General features: G+C 53.2%; 1 protein-coding gene and 2 long non-coding RNA genes across 5 annotated transcripts; 2 read left to right on the top strand and 1 right to left on the bottom strand.

The window, feature by feature from the left end:
* Nucleotides 1-7,012: 7,012 nt before the first annotated feature.
* Nucleotides 7,013-10,831, bottom strand: LOC116489644. 3 transcript variants are annotated; one of them, XR_004253305.1, is made up of 3 exons: nucleotides 10,758-10,831; nucleotides 8,242-8,326; nucleotides 7,013-8,075 (listed from the first exon to the last, which is right to left on the bottom strand). It is a non-coding gene; the product is annotated as an uncharacterized LOC116489644 (long non-coding RNA). The 3 variants fall into 3 exon arrangements; XR_004253306.1 differs by having other exon boundaries at nucleotides 7,013-8,030; XR_004253304.1 differs by having other exon boundaries at nucleotides 7,013-8,326.
* Nucleotides 10,832-11,265: 434 nt separating this feature from the next.
* Nucleotides 11,266-12,687, top strand: LOC116489645. Its single transcript, XR_004253307.1, has 2 exons — nucleotides 11,266-11,334; nucleotides 11,820-12,687. It is a non-coding gene; the product is annotated as an uncharacterized LOC116489645 (long non-coding RNA).
* Nucleotides 12,688-14,591: 1,904 nt separating this feature from the next.
* SIX1 (SIX homeobox 1) lies at nucleotides 14,592-16,797 on the top strand. The gene is made up of 2 exons (XM_032188145.1): nucleotides 14,592-15,312; nucleotides 16,323-16,797. The coding sequence occupies exons 1-2, from the start codon at nucleotides 14,753-14,755 to the stop codon at nucleotides 16,609-16,611; spliced, it is 849 nt and encodes a 282-aa protein (XP_032044036.1). The 5' UTR covers nucleotides 14,592-14,752; the 3' UTR covers nucleotides 16,612-16,797.
* Nucleotides 16,798-17,969: the final 1,172 nt, after the last annotated feature.

Below are 17,969 nucleotides of genomic sequence, written 5' to 3'. Positions count from 1 at the left end.
TCCAATTATTTCGGCGTGGTAGCCGTGTCCCTTACACCGCTCGCAGCTGTAAAACGCAGCCCCTCCTCTGAGGAGCTCACAGCACGCAGAAACAAAAGAAACGCAAGCTGGGGAGGAGGGGAGACGAGGGCAGAGAGAAGAAATAACTTGCCCAAGGTGATGCTGGAAGTCAGTGGCAGAGGCGGGTTGCAAACCCAGGTCTCTGCCTCCCCCTGTTGCTTTGCCCACTGGCTCACGCCGCCTCCCGAGGAGCCAAATCCAGCTCTGATGCAATGCCCCCTGAAAGCAGCAGGAGGACTTGCTGCTTATGCCAGAGCGGAGCCTGCTCCATTCATTTATTCACTATTTACAGCCGCCTGCCCATGCCAACCGACAGCAAGCCTCGAGCGAAGCCCTCGCGATAAATTGGCTGGCCCTGATCTTCCCAAATCGCTGAAACCGCTCGGAGATGGAGCCTGCAAACTGCTCCTGAGCAACTGCTCCTGCGTGGATCATCCCGTGGAGGTGAGGCGTGCTCCAGAGCTCCCTGCTTCCACGTCAGGGTGGCCTGGGAAAGGCTTCCTTCATCTCCCACCTAGCCCGAGGAGCAGAGAGAGAGATGCTCTCGGGAGGTGAGGTGGGTTAGGCCAGGGTCCCAGCTGCGCCTGCTCTTGCAGTGGTTGCTGAAATAATAAATCAAGAAGAAATGACTGCTAAGAGCCTACCCACATCCTGGGAAGGTGCAGGGATTTTGCTATTCACCACTCTCGGAGCAAACAAGGGCAGGCAGGGGAATCGTAGGCAGTTGTGGAAAGCAACACAGCACATACCAACCTAAAGACATTTGCAAGGGACATACAAATCCAAGGGACATACAAATGCACAGCTCATCTGTGGCAAAAAGCAGTGCTTGTTGTGCTGTATGCATGCAGTCAGCATTCACCAGATTAAGACTTAAAAATATATATATATATATATCCACTTTAATTTCTCCTGTATGCTAGGAATGACATTAGCTTCCTAAAGACTTCTACAACCTTTTTTCTTCTCTTGGATATAATAATGTTCTTCCCAGAGCTTCTAAACTAGTTGTGTGCAGTCAGCCTTGCTGCATCCTGCATCACTTGTAGGTTTTTATCTCCCCCTGATTTGTCCCAAAGGCAGCCCACACCAGGCTGGAGAAATACAGCACACTTAAGTGTGTCCAGGAGGACAAGGACTGGGCAAGAGACCCAGCAGTTCCAAAAACAAGGGTACCTGGAAGCCGGATGCCGACAGCAGCCTATTTCCAGGTATTGCTTTATCAAGACCACTCTGGCTGTCCTGGAAGCGCTCCCAGGAGCAGGGCGTGCTGTGCATACCGGGCACGGGCTCCTTGCACCCGCTGGAGAACAGCCCCTGCCTCACTGCAGCTGCAATTTATGGGGTAGAGCAGTGCCAGGCTCAAATCTGGATGGCTTCTGCTTCTAGGAATAGCTCCTTAGAGCCACTGGGTTTTGTGCTTGCGGGTTTTTTGGTGATTTTTTGCCCCCTTTCCCCCCCCCCCCCCTCTTTTTTTTTCATGCAATCTAAAGGCAGGGCTAGCCCGAATATCAAGGCAGAATAGCTTCACCCCATTTCTGCAAAACCTCCATCCCAGAACATGAGACTCCTCAAACGGTTGCTCTTGGTTTACATTTGCTGTCTGGTTATAGCAGCAATTATTACCAGTGTATACATAGCTCAGCAGTGCTCTTATGTCTTTCAAATTTCTTCCCAAAGATCTGGACTTTTACAGTTCAGGCTACAAAAGCAACACTTGTTCAGGTGAACAATGCTCATACAGACAAGGAATTATCATTACAGATGGACAGAAATATAGTACAAAGCACATTTCATGTCTTAACTGTTTTCAATTCTCAGAATCTTTTTAAAAAGCTATGATAAACTCAATATGGCTGGGATAAAAGCAGCTGCTATAAACAGAGATTCACAAGACTAGAAGGCAATAGAAAAGCCATACCTACACACAAAATGAGACAGCACGCCAGCTTAGGCTTTGCCAGAGCTGAATCCAGAAGTGCCTCCTGCCCAGTGAGCTCAGCAGTTAGGAACAGCAGAACAGCATAGACCTCCTTCTCAAGAGCTTAATATCACTTGTTATTACAGGCCACCACCTTTAAGAACCCATTGCTCCACCTCTGCAGCCAGCTGTTCCCCATTTGCAATTTGGGTGACCAACTGTTGCTGCCTAGGTGCCCACTGCATGTCCCCAACAAGTGCCAGGGTCCTCAACCAGTGACACTGGTGCCTCCTAGGTTTTCCTCAGCTGGGTGTGTTTCCTGTATTTAACACACACACCCTCTTTCAAAGTCTGGGGTGTTCCTGAAAATACTGATTATATATACATATACATATATATACACACAGATCCTGGTGTTTTGACCTGGAACCAAGAGATCATCACAGCTTCAGAACAATTTCCCACCCATCCTATAGTGGCTTTGCCCAGACTGCATTTCCACAGTGCATTTAGGCATGGAGCAGTATAAAAACGCTGATGAGTGACAAGCCGTAGCACCCCTAACAGCTCTTCCTTTCCCAAATAGCATGGCATGCCATCAAGAACAGTGAGAGTGGCAAGACAGAATATGAGAAACCCACTTTGTACCTGCTAGAAACCAAATCCCAGCAGCTCGTTCAGTGATGATGCTCCATGGTACTGATGTACCGGGTACTGATGAACCAGGTAATATCATTTTCCAATCTCCTGGCCCTCAGCCTCAAACCTAAGCCATGTTTTGATTTGCCAACTTTCACAGTTTATGAGATTTGCAATATTTAGTAACTGGTGAGAGAGAGGAAGTAGGAAGGGGGGTTTTACAGCCACAGCTTCCTGCTCAACTTAAGAATTATGTTCCTGGTTTTTAAAAAATAAAAATTGGAGGTGTTGAAGGCCTCCAAACCATATTACACATACATGTTGGTTTATTACATTTATTCACCTAGCTATGTGTAGGCATTTTATCTCAAAGCTGTTGTCATGTTTTTAGGGCCAGCCTCATGCTTTCTGAACCTTTGAGTTGTTAACAAGACACAAGGCACTTCAACAGAATAAACAAGGATATCAAACAGTTACTTTACAAATAAAATGAAAAAACATAAACTTAAAAATAAACTTCTGGGTTAATTTCCTTGACAATTGTAGTCTGATCAGTAAAGGTACCAGATGAGTTTTGACAAAACTCTGTATAACTCAAATATTTCACCGGCTTAAAAACAAATTTAAAAAAAATACAAATGTATTTCTTCAAATCAGCACCTCTGATACAAGCTTTGTTTTTAAGGAACTCAAGCAAATTCCTATTTACATCCCTGTATAAAGCAGGCAGGATTTCCAGAGCATCCTGTGCCTGTCCTTAAACCAGTTCATCATGAGCAAATGGCTCCCAGTTGTAACAAATGGTTCTCAGCTGAGTTACCACTGATAATGAAGACAAGACTAACCTCAGGGGTTGTGGGAAAGGAGAGAGACATTCATCATGTGCCTTGTATTAGCAAACACCTTAAACCCTGTTCTAGGAGAACTCTGAAGCGTTTGTTCTCCCAGGTAGAGACCTGAAGATGAATTTAATCGACTCCAGGATTTCTATTTGCTGCAACATAACAACGTGCTGCAAGAAGAAAAATTGCTGAGCTGCTCAGCTCACTCTCAGTTTTAAAGCTTTGGCCAAAAACAGTAGTTTGAACCTGGCTGAAAGGGTAGCAATGTTTTTCTTCTGGCCCTGACTACAATGGGGGTTGAAATCTTCCAAATGCTTATATTTTTTACAAAATAAGAGGGAGCAGGGATGGAAAGACGGATTATTCCGTATTTTCAGTCTGACTCTGAGGTGGTCTGAACTGTAGCTATCTCCCAAGCTGCTGTTAACCATTAGGAACCCAAACCCCAGTTCCAAAACACCTGGATTTCCATTTCCCCACCTGTACAAGGGAAGTCACAGCACTTCTCACCTTGAGGGGAGAGGCACAGCCAGGCTGCGACTCACCCAGCCGTGACAGCACAGCTCCAACGCTGCGGGTACGTCCTGCTGATGGAATAGGCGTGTTTTTTGGATAACACAACATTAGGATACAATTGAACTTGCTCCTCACATCGATAAATTCTCAAAATCGGCCTGGCTGCAGGAGGGGGTGGTAACAGTGCTCTGCCTCAGCTCTTCCAGCAGCCGCTTCCCATGGCAAATAAATTGCACTCGCACAGCACTGCCTGGAAAGTCTGCATGGTATGTGGCTTAATTTTCTTTTCCATAATATGAAATCCAATCTGAAATGCACAGATTAGTTTACTAATCGGTGCAAATCCTATTAATAGCCCTTACGCTGCTGCGCTCCCATTCACATTCGAACAAATCTGTTGCGTTTGGTTTGGTTTCCTCCCATGTCCGGCCAGACCGTCACCACCTGGTTGTGGTCGTGTCTTTGCAAAATGGCTGGCCACAAATGGAAACTTCTGCTTTACGATCTTCTCTCGTAGTTTTCCTCCTGTCCCATGGTCCAACGTGCTCTGGATCAAAGCATTAGCTCTGTAAATCACCGCGGTGCCATCGAAGCTAAAGGGATTACGGGAAGGATCGCTCGGCTTTCGCGGGGAAGGGCAGTGCCTGGGCCCTCCTTCCCTGCAGCATCGCTGCCTTCCTTGCCAGCTGGGCCCTGGGCACCTTGCTCAGAACTGAGCTGTGCATGAACCACCTAATCCTTCTGTACCTCATGCCACTGTTACCCCAGTGTCCAAACACTTTTTGTGTCCGCCAGTGGCAAAAGGACAGCACCACACCATTATTTTGGGTAATGGAAACCCTCACACCAGTGTTCTGGCTGCTGGAAGCGGTCTGTGGCCCTCAGGCCAGGGTGCTGGGTGATTGAAGAAGCCCATGACCCTCAGGCCAGGGTTCTGGCTGCTGGAAGTGGTCTGTGGCCCTCATGACAGCCTTCTGGCTAATGGAAGAGGCCCATGGCCCTCACACCAGGGCTCTGGCTGCTGGGAACGGCCTGTGGTAAGGGCCAGCCGAGCTGACCACCCTGGCCTTGCCTTGCACCTATGATCTGCATGGCAATTTGGGCCCCTGAGGGCCTCACTGACAGCATTAAGGGTTTTTGGCCCCTCTCAGCCACCACCAAGCTGCCCCCACTCCCCTTCCAGGCACGGGGAGATTTTCTCTCGTCGCTGTAGAATCTGCTCAAGATACAGCTTCACCGCCTCATAGTTTCTCCTAAGTTGTTTTTAATGACCCGCATAATTCCTGCTGTTTTGCATGAAGATTAGCTCAGGAATTGTTTATAATTCCTCAGCGTAGTGGAAGAAACGTTTTAAAAGCGTTGCCCGCACAAGAATTTCTCCCCAAATTCTTCTTAGAAGGGGGTTGTGGTTGTTCCCTATGTTAAAGCCTGCCTGCGAAGCAGGCATTTGTCTTTGTATCTTCAATCTCTTTCTGTAGGTGCCTGTTGTGCCATGTTGTGTCTGTTAAAATGCCACGGAGGATAAAAAGAAAAATAAAAAAAAAAAAAAGTGGAATTTTTAGAGGGAGCCGACCAGCCAAATACAATATGTGGCCAGACAGAATCAGAAGCGCTGGCTGCAGTACAAACCCAAGAGGCTTCAGACAAGCCAGCCCAGCCACAACGGTAACGGATCACCAGCAGAAGGAATGCAGTAAACAAAATGGGGGGAAGCCCCCCGCGAGCCCCCTCCTTCATTCCTTTCCCCCAGAAAGCTGCCTGGCACGGCAGAGGCTAACCTCACGGAAAGTGGTGGCTTAGATGCTGAGGCAGCACAGGAGTGCCCTGTGTCAGTCCCTCTGCACATGCACTGCGCTCTTGTGAAATCAGTGAGGTTTTCCAGGCTGGCTGCAGCTTGCTGCAGCCTTTTTTTGCTTCTCACAGCATGCACCACTGGTGCACAGGTACAGGGCCCTGTCCTGAGTGGTACCTCCGTGTCTCACGGTGATAAAACTCACTTTCAAATGAATTTTAAAAGGAGAATTTGAAATTGGCTGCCGTGTAAAGGACCACAAGTCCCACACCTTGGTACATCCCCGTCCTCTGTGCATAAATACCAGCAAGGTGCCAGCTCACCCCCCAAGCACAGCCCGCAGCTCCAGCATCCTGCTGAGGTTTGCAGACTTGGGAAGAAGCAATGGGGGTGCCAGCAGCTGCCGTGGCCACCTTGCCTTCACAGCCAGGATGCTTTGGAATGTGATTTGTACAAAAAAATAAAAATAAAAATAAAACCCAAACCCCAAATCTTTCACACTTCATCCTCCTGTTCAGCCAAGCAGCTCCTTCAGGGATCTGTCTGTTGCATTTAGTAATAAAGTTCTGCCATTGCCACCCCACCTCAAGAAGTGTAACAGCAGAGAGAAGGGCTTACAGATATGTTTTGGGAGACACTGGCATTGCCAAAATGCTTCAGAATTAAAGAGGCTTCAGCTGGTATGAAAAGAGATGAAAAAAAGGGGAAGAGAGAGAACTACAGCCATTGGATGGATGCTGGGATCTGGTCCACTTGTGGCATGAAGGATATTAAATGAAACGAAACCAAAACTCAGTGGAACTGAAATTTAATGAAACCAAGAGACAGCAGACCTCTCTATAATTAGCCTACAGGATTCACAGCCAGAAAATACCATAGGAGCCAAAAGCTTTTCACAGTAAGACTGGAAATATACATGTACTTGCATGGCCAGACGTATATGTATGTATAATATAACTGCGGTGTCTCGGGGCTGGAGAGGACCTGACATCTCCATTCAGCCTTTTCCTCAACTCCAAGACAGGATCAAATGCATGGCGGTATTTTCTGACAGATGTTTGTCTAGACCTGTTTTTAAACGCGAATCTCCCACCTCCTCAGGCAGTTTATTCCAATGCTTCCTTTTCTTCTTCAGCTTTGTGCACACACACATGCACGCACGCACACACGTGTATCTGTCTCAGAAGGTGAGCTGGGCTGTCTCTGATGACTTGCACATCAAAAGGCTTGTAAAGTCATTTCTTGTGGCAAGATCTTTATTGTGAATGATGTATGAGCCCAAAAGATCCCATCTTGACCTGACTTTACAGGCTGAGCTTGGGGGACCAGCAGATGGGATAAGGGGGGCAAATGGGGAAGGAGGGGGAAATTCATTCCTTTCCTTATTAACTGGCCAGATTTGGTCTCCTGATAAGAGACCCACATGCTGCTTTTGTATACTCAGGTTTTAGACTCGAGCATTCAGTTCCTCTGATTTGGGTAAAATAAACACACTTTTGGCTTCTTCAGCAGCCACCTTGGAAGAGCTGCTGTCCTGTCAAACTCCGGGAACAAAAAGGACGGGTGAGGAAGGAGGCTGTGCATCTGGATGTGCAAATGGCCCGATGGAGAGCAGCACTTTTCCAGCACACCCTGGGTATCTATTACCCCGACTTTCGGACTGACAATGCACCAAATGTTTCAGTGCCTGGGGCCTTACAAAGCTGACTGGCTTTTTTAGCTGAAAGCACTAATGTAGAAAGGCAATTGGGGATTAATTATTTAATGCGATCCTCATTGGTAGAAAGCTTCTTACCCCTCCTGCATCTCGGCTACCATTATACATATGTTGCTTTCTTCAGACTACAGTGATTAGACAGCAGCAGAAAATTATGGCTAAATCCAGTCCCCTCTTATGACGAACTCCATTTAAATCTGCAGAATTGCACTCAAGTAAGTAAGAGCACAATTCAGCCCCATGCTATGAAAACGTCGGTCGTGACAAAACCCGTAGGCAGGTCTCAGCATCTCCATTTCTGAAAATCAGCTGGCTCATACCTCCGCTCCTGACACTCCCTTTGACAGGCAGTGGAAGACTATTCCTGTTTAAAAATTAAAATACGTGCAAGAAGCACTAGTATCAGTAGGAAATCAGGATGAGATCCCTTCAGTGCGGGTGCCCGGATGCCTTGCTGTGCGTGGCGGAGCCAAAAGAGCAGGCAGGAAGGTGAATTTCTGAATCTGCGCAGCACGCTGCTTCAGCTCCCGTTTCTCAGGGATCCTAAAGATAAGCATCTATTTCATTTGGAGTGTTTTTAGTGATGACCTGTGTAAAAGCAAACGTCCTTTTGAAGATTGCTGAGCAACAGCTGCATGCCAGAAACTCCCATTCAAGTTACTTTAAGAGCATAAGAATCAGGCCCTGTGTATTTAAAAACAAACGTTTGCAAACCAAGATGCTGCAGGAGGGCTGATAAGGGGCACGGACTTACGGTGTCAGCTGTCATGGATGGCAAAACAGTAACTTCCCCGCAGCCACTGCCTCTGAGATGTTCTGGACGAAGCCTTGACAGGATCCTACCAAAATTCAATGCAGTGAATTACGCCAGGCATTGATTTAATGTAAGGTGTGGTATATTCCCAAACACAAACGTATTAGTTTTGCTTTTTTCGTCTCTTCAGATGAAAGAAATACAACTGTACAGATGTGTTTTTCTAAAATCCAGTGCCATGAAACCTGAAATACCCCAGCAAGATTCAGGAGTGAGAAGTTTTAATCACCATGGAAGCGAGGCACTTTTGAAGGTCTATGAAATTATATACCCGGCTCTGAGAACGGTAAACTTATCCGTCCGGACAGATCTGCTGATAAACAGATACAACTCATTTTCTCCTGGAAAGCTGCTTTATACGTTGCTTGAAAAAATAATCAGTCATGCAAGACAGGTTTATGCTGGGAAGAGAAAGGAGCAAAAAAAAAAATAACACAGTGCTCGAAGAGAAGGAAAAGGAGAGGCGGTACGAAAGTAACCACTTGGTTTCAGCGGCTCCCTGCGAATTTAGGGGGCGGAAGAGAAAAGGGGCTGAGCATCTCTCAGGGCCAGACGGAGCGAGGCCGGCGACGACGGAGGCATATGGACGCCCACCCCGTGTGCAGACAGAGCGGGGACCCCCAGACCCGGCTTACGCAAGGTGACCTTTCCCCTCTCTAAAATTTCAAAGCTGGCGTTGCCGGCGCTGAACAGACTGCGTGCCATATGTAACGTGACCTCAGCTCCGCTCTGCCAAGCCACTGATGGCATCACTAATGAGAGGTGAAAGGTCCCTTTCTCGCAGCGCTCTCGGAAACCCACCGAGGCGGCGGGTGCGGGACGGGCCCCCCCGGGCTCCCAGATGCCCTCCCAAAATTGTGCCTGCGCCCAACCCCGCAGCCTGAGCTGTATCGGGCACGGTCCCCGGGCAGGGAAAATATTTGCTCAGTGCCCAGATGCAAAAAGTGCAGGTAAACAGAGCCATTTATGTAAATCTTGTACCCATTCTGCCCCGTGTGAACCCCGTGTGTACAGAACAGATTATGTGCTTTGCATCGCCCGGGCGGGGAATATGGGTTTGTGCTTTCAGACGGCCAAAAGGGAGGGGAGTGCGGGCCCGGGCAGCTGTAGGTGCCAGCAGGTAAATAAAGCACCCTGGGAGAGAGAAATACTGAGAAGGGATGGGTTTGCCCCCCCCCCCCCCATCAAACTGCTGAGGCCCTTACGGGTGGGACTGGGGGTCCCAACGGCATGGGCATGCCCAGGTGACCCCAAAGGGAGCAGTGGGAAAAGTGGCAGTGCCCATCCAAATTGGCTTTTTTTTTTTTTTTTTTAGTTTTTCATTATTTTTATTTATGAAGGATTTTTTTTTTTTTTTTTTTTTTTCATTTTTTAAAAATATTTTTTCACCCTTTTTTTGGCGTATTTTTACGTTTCTTGCACAAAAAATATTGTCATGTCTTGCAGAAAGAAAGAAAAAAAAAAAAAAAGCCACATACCTCTTTCGGGCAAGTACTGAATTTTTGCTTTTTCTTCTCACCATTTCCCCAGCGCCCCCCTGCCCCCAGCCACCCCATCAGCAATGCCTGCTTGGGGCTCACCTCTCCCGAGCACCCAGCTCCTTGCCCCGGACACGCGTGGGGTGACCCAGACACGTGCACCAGTGGGTGGCTCTGCGTGGAGACACGCGTGGGGTGCGCACACGGGTGGGGATGGGGTGTGTGCACAAGGTGTGCGTGTGCCCCAGTGGGTGTGTGCACACGGGTGTGCAAAGTGCACATGCGAGGAGCTGTGCCCACACGCACACGGCTGCAGGTGCACCCGTTCGTGGGTGCACACGGGTGGACAGTGGGGGCGTGCAGGTGGGAGGCGTGGGTGGCTCAGGGGGGACACCCAGAGCTTTCCGTGGGGCAAACTGGGGGCTCCTTCCCAGGGCTGGGTACCCGGGGCTTGTGCCAGACACGTCCCCACGGCCACGCGTGTCGCTGTGCGGGAGGTGCGGGGCGGCTTCGGCGCAGCGGAGGAGTTAAACCCCGCCGCTGTCCTTGGGTTTTAGGAAACTGCTCATCCAATTCGGTTCCAGATTATTCAGGGGCAGGCTGACTCGCTCGCTCCCCACACCAGCCCAAACATCTTGAAGTAATCAGCAGCTGAGAACGGAGACGTCCCCCTGGCATCTCAGGTTAAAGAAGGAGGTCCAGGAAAATGTGGTAGAGCCATTACAAGAAACCTGAGATGCATTCATCAGAGACTCCAATTGCCATCGCATTAGGATTGATTAGAGACCAGCAGTACCGTAATGACCCGGAAAGAGGGGCATACGGGGATTATTAATATCAGACTTAAAGAAAAAAAAAAAAAAAAAAAAGAAAGAAAAAAAAAAAAAAGGAGGAGAAAGAAAAAGAAGGGAGGAGGAAGGAGAAGAAAAGAAATCGCATTGCAGGGCTGCTGCTGCTGCTGCTCGTATACAAACTTACCTGGGGAGTGCGGGCACCGGAGAGCCACCCGGGCGGCCACCTCGCTGCTGGGGGAACAAGCGGGTGGCACAGGAGCCTGGGGCCCCCCAAAATCGCCCGAGGGGGTGCAGGCTGCGGGGGGCGGCTCGGGGAAGGGGTCCCCGCGCCCCCGGGCCGGCGGCAGCAAGGACAAGTTAAGGAGGCTCCGAGAGGAGCAAGGAGACCTCGGCGGCTCGTCTCCTTCTCGGTTCCCTGCGCCAAAACAAATCAGCCCCTCCTGGTCTGGGTTTAAATGCAGCTCACTGGATAATTAACTCCATCTTTCCAGCCCTGCTTTAACTGTTTATTTAGTGTCACCCCGTATTACCATCACTAGCACTTTCCTCTGAACAGGAGGAGCTGGAGGGTTTCACCTCCCAAAAGGAAATTCTTCCTAGCTTAAAAAGAATCAGCATCCCGGAGGTACACGAGCGAGCAAAAAGGGGCTGCGGGGGGGGGGTCCCAGGACGGGGAGGGGGGACGGGAACACCGGGTCCGGGTCAACCCACGGAGAAAAAACCCACTCGTGGCCACCTCCCGTCCTGCGGACAGCGTGCCGGTAAGTGCGCGGAGAAAGGGCCCGCTGCGCCCCGCTTGCGCGCTGCTTGCGCCCCGCTTGCGCCCTCCGCGGGGTCCCGGCTGGGCCGGGCCGGGCCGGAGCCGGGTCCCCGTCCCCTCCCCGGGGTCCCCTCCCCGAGGTCCCCTTCCCTCGGCCCCCGGCGTTGTTTTTACAGGTGTCCGGAGGGCGATTTACCAACACGTAATTAAAGGTTGCGCCGGTTTGCAGGCGCTCGGGGCCAAAGGCTCCTGCGAGACAAGAGGGATGCATATGGAGAGGGGCTTGTCCCTCCCTCATTAAAAAAAATAGAATAATAAAGGGGGAGAGAGGGAGAGAAAGCAAATACAAATCCTTTATTGTTTAGAAATACGCCAAGGAAGCTGGCTGTCTCCCCTGCGCCTCGCATTCGGCAGGGAAGGCAACACGGATCCGGTATCACGTTGCAGATTCTCACTGAAGATAACGAAATGTGATCTATTTTTCAGAACAGCAAGTGGATGGGAAAGGAGCCCTCTACAACACAAACCTCATTGACTAATGGGCCGGTTTTGGGTTTCGCCTTCGAAAGGTTCGGAAATGGGCAGCGTTGTGTTACTGCCCTGCCGGCTCCCAGCCTCCGAGGCAGCACACGGCTTATTAGCACCGCCGAGACGCGGCTCCGTGGTGGGGGTAAAAAAAAAAAAAAAAAAAAAAAAAAGCGCTCCCGCTTTTATTTCGTCGCGATGCTTCCTTCCCCAGGCCCCCACACTTCGAGACGAAAACAAAACAAAAAAAATGAGAAAGCAACAAAATTGAATTTCTTTTAGGAAGAGGGTTATTTCTAAGGGGAGAGGGGACGCGCGTTCTGCCTGTTTTCTCCATTGTTTTGCTGTTTGTTTTTCCGGCGAAATCGATGAAAAGCCGCCGAGTGCCTTTGCACGAGCCCCGTCTTCCCCCCCAGTTCCTCGCCGCATCGAAAAATCACGAAAAATAGGAAAATTTCCGGCGCAAACACCGCGGATCCGCGCCCCGGCGGCGGCGGAGGCAAAGCCGGCGGGGAGAGGCTCCGGAGGCTGCAAAGCCCGGGCTGTGCCCAGCCTGCGGGCTGCTGCCCCTCGCCTCCCGAGAAATAAAGGGGCTGGCGGCTCCTCCGAGCCGCCTCGTTGTTGTTTGGGTGTTTGCACCCACTTCTGTTTTATTTCTTCATTTTTTTTCATTATTACTGTTTTTATTTTTTTGCGGCTCGAAACCGTTTCTGCGTGATTTTGAAGCGGGGTGAATGGCACGGCGTGCTGCGCGAATCCGTGCCATTTTACCCCATTCCCGTGGTTTAAAGCGAAAGGTTTCCATTTTTAGGAAAAAAAAAAAAAAAAACCCAAGCCCTGCGATAATTAACATCCCCCACGAGCGGCTCTGGGCTGAGCACTCAGCCCCCAGGTGGAGCCCACCAGCGGACCGCCGCCGGCCCCTCCTCGGGCCAGTTTCGGGGAGCCTGGAGGAATTAAACCTCCCTCCCCAAAATCTCGGGGAAGCCTCTCTCCGGCCGCCAAGGGACTTTTTGCTTCTTCCCAGCCACCGCGGTGTTTATTTTGGTCGGCCTTTTAAAGGAAAGAGAGGAGAAAGGCGAGTGGGAATAGAAACCAAGCTAGGGGCTTCCCCAGCCTCTTTTTTTGCGTTTTCCTCACCCTCAGCCCGAGGGTACGAACCCGTGGCTCGGCTCTTTCCTATTTTATTCGAGACTACTGATAAAAATAAAGGGAAATAAAGCAAAAGGAGGGCGGGGAGCCCGTCCCCGGGGTCGCAGCTGGACATGGCACCGCTCGTCCAGGAAGCGGCCGCGGGAGGCTGCGAGCCCATGCGCTGTAATTCTGCGCACTTGCTCCAGACTTTAGGGTATTAGTTGATTTTAGAGCCGGGTTTTAAGGCTCCGTTCCGGTCCCCACACAGCTGCCTTGTCAATAAGGATCTGTTCCAAGCAGACATTCCTTCTGGGAGGACATTGCAGCTCTTTAAGACTTCATCTGAAACATCATAAGTACTAAAATAAAATGGCAAGGGAAAATTACCAGACACATGCTCATGGGCACTGCGCAGACGGGGTGGCAGGGGCTTATTTTAAACGGCCCCGAGACGCGAAATACACGGGGAAAACAAGCTCCGGGGCTTGGAGAAAATATCTTAGGGCACGGGCCTTTCCCCTGCACGGCCAGGAGGGTGGAGAGGTCCCGGGGGTCCCCCTGGATAGGGACAGGGACAGAGGCAAACTGCGGCCCCAAACTGCTCTTAAAAGCGAATAAATGAACCCGGAGCGCTTCAAACAGAAGAAATCAGCCCGGCTTTAGCGGGGACAATCTGGTTTTAAAGAGCCCCGTGAAGCGGTTCCTTACCCAGAAGCGGTCTGAAGTGTGCTTAAAACGCCGCAGATCGCGGAGAAATAGGGGCAGGAGGACCCCCCCCTCCCCACCGCTCCCCTGCCCTTATCTCAGCGCATTGTCCTCCTCTCCCAACCCGTCCCGGCTCCTGACAATAGCTTATCTTTGTTTAGGGAGCCTAATTGTTTTCTAATTTTTCCTAAATAATTGCTTTGGAGCGAGGTGTGCAAATGAGGATTAGGGTAATTAAAGCGCCGCCGGTCGGTGCAGTTTGCGCTCCCGCTTTGCCCGAGGGGGGGGTGCGGGCAGGGGCTGCTCTCTCCGGACCCCCCCGGACTTTTATGGGTAAAACTGGGGGGGCAAAGGGTGGGTAAAAGGACGGGGTAAAAGGGGAGGGGGTAAAAGGGGAGGGTAAAGGGGAAGGGGGTAAAAGGGGAAGGGATAAAAGAGGAGAGGGGTAAAAGGGGAGAGTGCGGCGCGGGGAGGTTCACTGCGCATTATTTATTCATCCCCGGCATTAAGGTAATTAAAGACGGGCTGGATGCACGGGGACGGCGAGCGGGCGAGGAGGAGGAAGGGAGGGGGGTGAAAAAAAATTAAATAAATAAAATAATACGATCAAAATAAAGGGGAAGGAAGGCAGGAAAACCCAAGCTCCTTTTCCGAGGAGGGGGGGCTGAAATCCCCACCCCGCACCCGCGCAGAGGCGGCGGAGGGAAGCGCAGCCGGGGCCGCCAGGCTCCGCCCGCCCGTGCCGAGGCTCTGCCCGCCGGGCCGGGCTGGGCTGGGCCGGGCTGGGCCGTGCCGGGCCGTGCCGTGCCGGGGGCCGAGCCGCGGGCGCCCAATCAGCGCGGCGCGGGGGCTCGGGCGCTTTAAGCGCGGCGGCGGCGGAGCGGGGACAAAGTCCCCCCGGCACCGCACCGAGCATCCCCGCTCCGGGGACCGGGCCGGGATCGGTAACCGGGACCCCCCCCACACACTTTTCTTTCCTTCCTTCTTTCCTTCCTTCCTCTACCGTCTGCCCTTCGCAGCCCCTCCGGCCGTGCCACCGCCGCCCAGCCCCGGCCATGTCGATGCTGCCGTCGTTTGGGTTCACGCAGGAGCAGGTCGCCTGCGTGTGCGAGGTGCTGCAGCAAGGGGGGAACCTGGAGAGGCTGGGCCGGTTCCTGTGGTCCCTGCCGGCCTGCGACCACCTGCACAAGAACGAGAGCGTCCTGAAGGCCAAGGCGGTGGTGGCTTTCCACCGGGGCAACTTTCGCGAGCTCTACAAGATCCTGGAGAGCCACCAGTTCTCGCCCCACAACCACCCCAAGCTGCAGCAGCTCTGGCTCAAGGCGCACTACGTGGAAGCCGAGAAGCTGCGGGGCAGACCCCTGGGAGCCGTGGGCAAGTACCGAGTCCGCCGAAAATTCCCCTTGCCCCGCACCATTTGGGACGGCGAGGAGACCAGCTACTGCTTCAAGGAGAAGTCCCGGGGCGTGCTGCGGGAGTGGTACGCGCACAACCCCTACCCCTCTCCGCGGGAGAAGCGGGAGCTGGCCGAAGCCACCGGCCTCACCACCACCCAGGTCAGCAACTGGTTCAAGAACCGGAGGCAGCGGGACCGAGCGGCCGAGGCGAAGGAAAGGTACTTGAGACCCCCCCCCGCGCCCCCGGCCCTCCCCGCTCCCGGCCCTACGGAGGCGGCCGCCGATCGCTGCCCGGCTCCCGGCGCCCCCGGCCGGGGCTGGGGCTGGGAGAGGAGTCCGCGACCCCCCTCACCCCCGACCCTCTTCACCCCCTGCCCCCCTCACCTCCGATCCCTCTCTCTCACAGCCCCCTCGCCCTTTTTGCAGCCCCCCCCCCCCCCCCGGCCGCGCTGCTTCCCCCCTGCAAGCCATTCGGCTGCAGCAGCCGGCTGGAGCTGGGGATCCCGCATCCCCCCCCCACCCACCCAAGGGATTAGGGGGGCTGCAAGCCGGTTCCCACCCGGCCCCGGTGCCGATCCCACCTGCCCGGGGGGCAGCGAGCCCCTCGGCCGCCTCCCCAGGCCGCCCCCGCCTTTGTTCGGTGCCTTCCGCCCCCACCCGCCCGGGGTGGCCTCGGTGCGAGGCGGTGGCTCGGCTCGGCTCGGCTCGGCACGGCTCGGGCTGGAGGCCGCCGGCACGGCCAAAAAGGGGGGAAGGCTCGGGGCCGGTTCTCATCGCTCCCCGGCTTTGGGGCGGCCGCCGGCGGCCCTAAAGAGGCCCGGGGAGGAAATAGGGCCGGCCGGCCCCTCCGAGCCTTCCCGGGCCGCGGGGCCGCGCTTCGATTTTTGTAATGAAAAAGACGGGGAAATAATAATAAAAAAAAGCTCGGGAACCCCAACTCCTCCTCCCCACCTAACTCACCGGGCTCTCGGGGGTATGCGGGGCAGCTGTCTTACCAGGGGGGCAGCTGCGGGGCCGCTCCGTTAGGAAAATACGAGGCGCTCGCTTGCTTGTTTCTTTTCTTTCTTTTTTTTTTTTTTTTTTTTTTTCCTTCTTTCTTTCTATTTTTTTTTTGTTTGTTTGTTTGTTTTACCGGGGGCGGCCGCGGGGCCCCGTCGGGGCTGGCATCCCGGCTTTCTGCCCCCTTTTTCCCCCGGTAACTTCCCCGCTCTGCTTGTGCCCTCCGCAGGGAGAACACGGAGAACTCCAACGCCGCCACCAACAAACCCAACCAGCTCTCGCCCCTGGACGGGAGCAAACCCCTCCTGTCCAGCTCCGAGGAAGAGTTTTCTCCGCCGCAGAGCCCCGATCAGAACTCGGTCCTGCTCTTGCAGGGGAACCTCGGGCACGCCAGGAGCTCCAGCTACCCCCTGAGCGGCTTGGCCGCCCCCCAGAGCGCTCACAGCCTGCCGGGCCACCAGCTCCAGGACTCGCTGCTGGGACCCCTCACGTCCAGCCTGGTGGACCTGGGCTCCTAAAGGGCCGCCACGGGACAGGAGGCTTTGCCCGGGGACACGGACTCTCGGTCGTACTCAGCGGACAGCCTCCGGTTTCGCAGCTCGCCCTCTTAACGTGACTCTCGGCTCTTTTCACTCGACCCCACATCGGTCCAGTTCTCCCCCCTCCCCAGCGTCTCCCACTATCATCATTATTGTTATTTTATTATTATTATTAATTTTTTTTCCACGTAGCCAAACGCAGAGAGCAGCAGAAACCCGCGTCCCTTCGAGTTCAAACGAGCTGGTCCCAGCGGGAATTACAAAAAAATATATATTAAAAAAAAAAAAAAAAAAGCAGCTGGATCCGATTCCACCCGAATAAATCCCAGCCCCGCAGGCGTGCTGGGGCAGGGGCGGCCGGGGGCTTCCCGTCCTTGTCCCTTGTCCCTGTCCCCGTCCCCGCGGAGCTCGCACGGAGGCAGAGGGAGCGGAGCGCTGTGCCCTAGCGGGAGGAGGGAGGGGAAGTTTCGTTTACATTTTTCATATTTAGCGTTACCAGGAAAGATTTCGATGTAGTTGAAATTTAAAAAGAGGAGAAAAAAAAAAAAAAAAAAAAAGCAAAAAAAAAAGCAAAAAAAAAAAAGCTGCAGTATTAGAGTTTTACCAAGTGCCTATGTCTTAACGCGGCGGTGCGGGGCTAGCGAGTTCCCGTGGGCCCGTGCCCCCCGGGCATCCTTCTCCTCGGCGGGGCAATGCATCGACGTGGCTAAAAACGAGGAGAACAGAGCTAAGAATAACGCGAGGTGCCGGCCCTTTCCTCCTGAGCGAGTATTTTCTCGGGCTGCTCCGCCAGCCCCACGCTGCCTTCTCCTGTCCGTCCCCGCTCGCCGCCCTCCCGGTTCGGCTTGCGAGGAGCCCGCGGCCGAAGCTGTCTGTCTCGAGTATTTGTTCCCAGAACTAGCATGTGCTTTCAGGTTTCTTTTCTATTGTACCTAAAGAGGCTAAATTAAAACCGCGCTGATGGCAGAACTGCGAGGCTGCGCTCTTCTTTGCGGGGCTGAGCCCCCCGACGTGCCTCGGAGGCGCTGGGGGCTTGGGGGGAGCCTCTCTCCTTCCACGCAGCCCCTTTTTGCTTTGCAACCGAAGGATGGAGGGATGGAAGGAGGGCTCGGGGAGGGCACCCCGGGGTGCCTGGCCGTGGGGTGGGCTCCGTCGGAGCGTGGAGCCCGGCCGGGGGGAGCCGCTCGCCGCCCGCCCCGTCGGGGCCTCCGCCGCTGGCGGTGCCGAGCTCCCCCGTTAGCGTTTTGCATCATTAAATCCGTGTTTATTTAAGTCGCTGCCGTGTTTGTTCTCGAGGTCCCGGGCCGTGGAGAAATGTCACCCTCTGCAGGAGGGTC

Source organism: Aythya fuligula, chromosome 5 (assembly GCF_009819795.1).
Source record: "Aythya fuligula isolate bAytFul2 chromosome 5, bAytFul2.pri, whole genome shotgun sequence".
NCBI lineage: Eukaryota > Metazoa > Chordata > Aves > Anseriformes > Anatidae > Aythya > Aythya fuligula.
The sequence above is the reverse complement of the archived record's forward strand: the minus strand, read 5'-3'. Positions and strand labels throughout refer to the sequence as shown.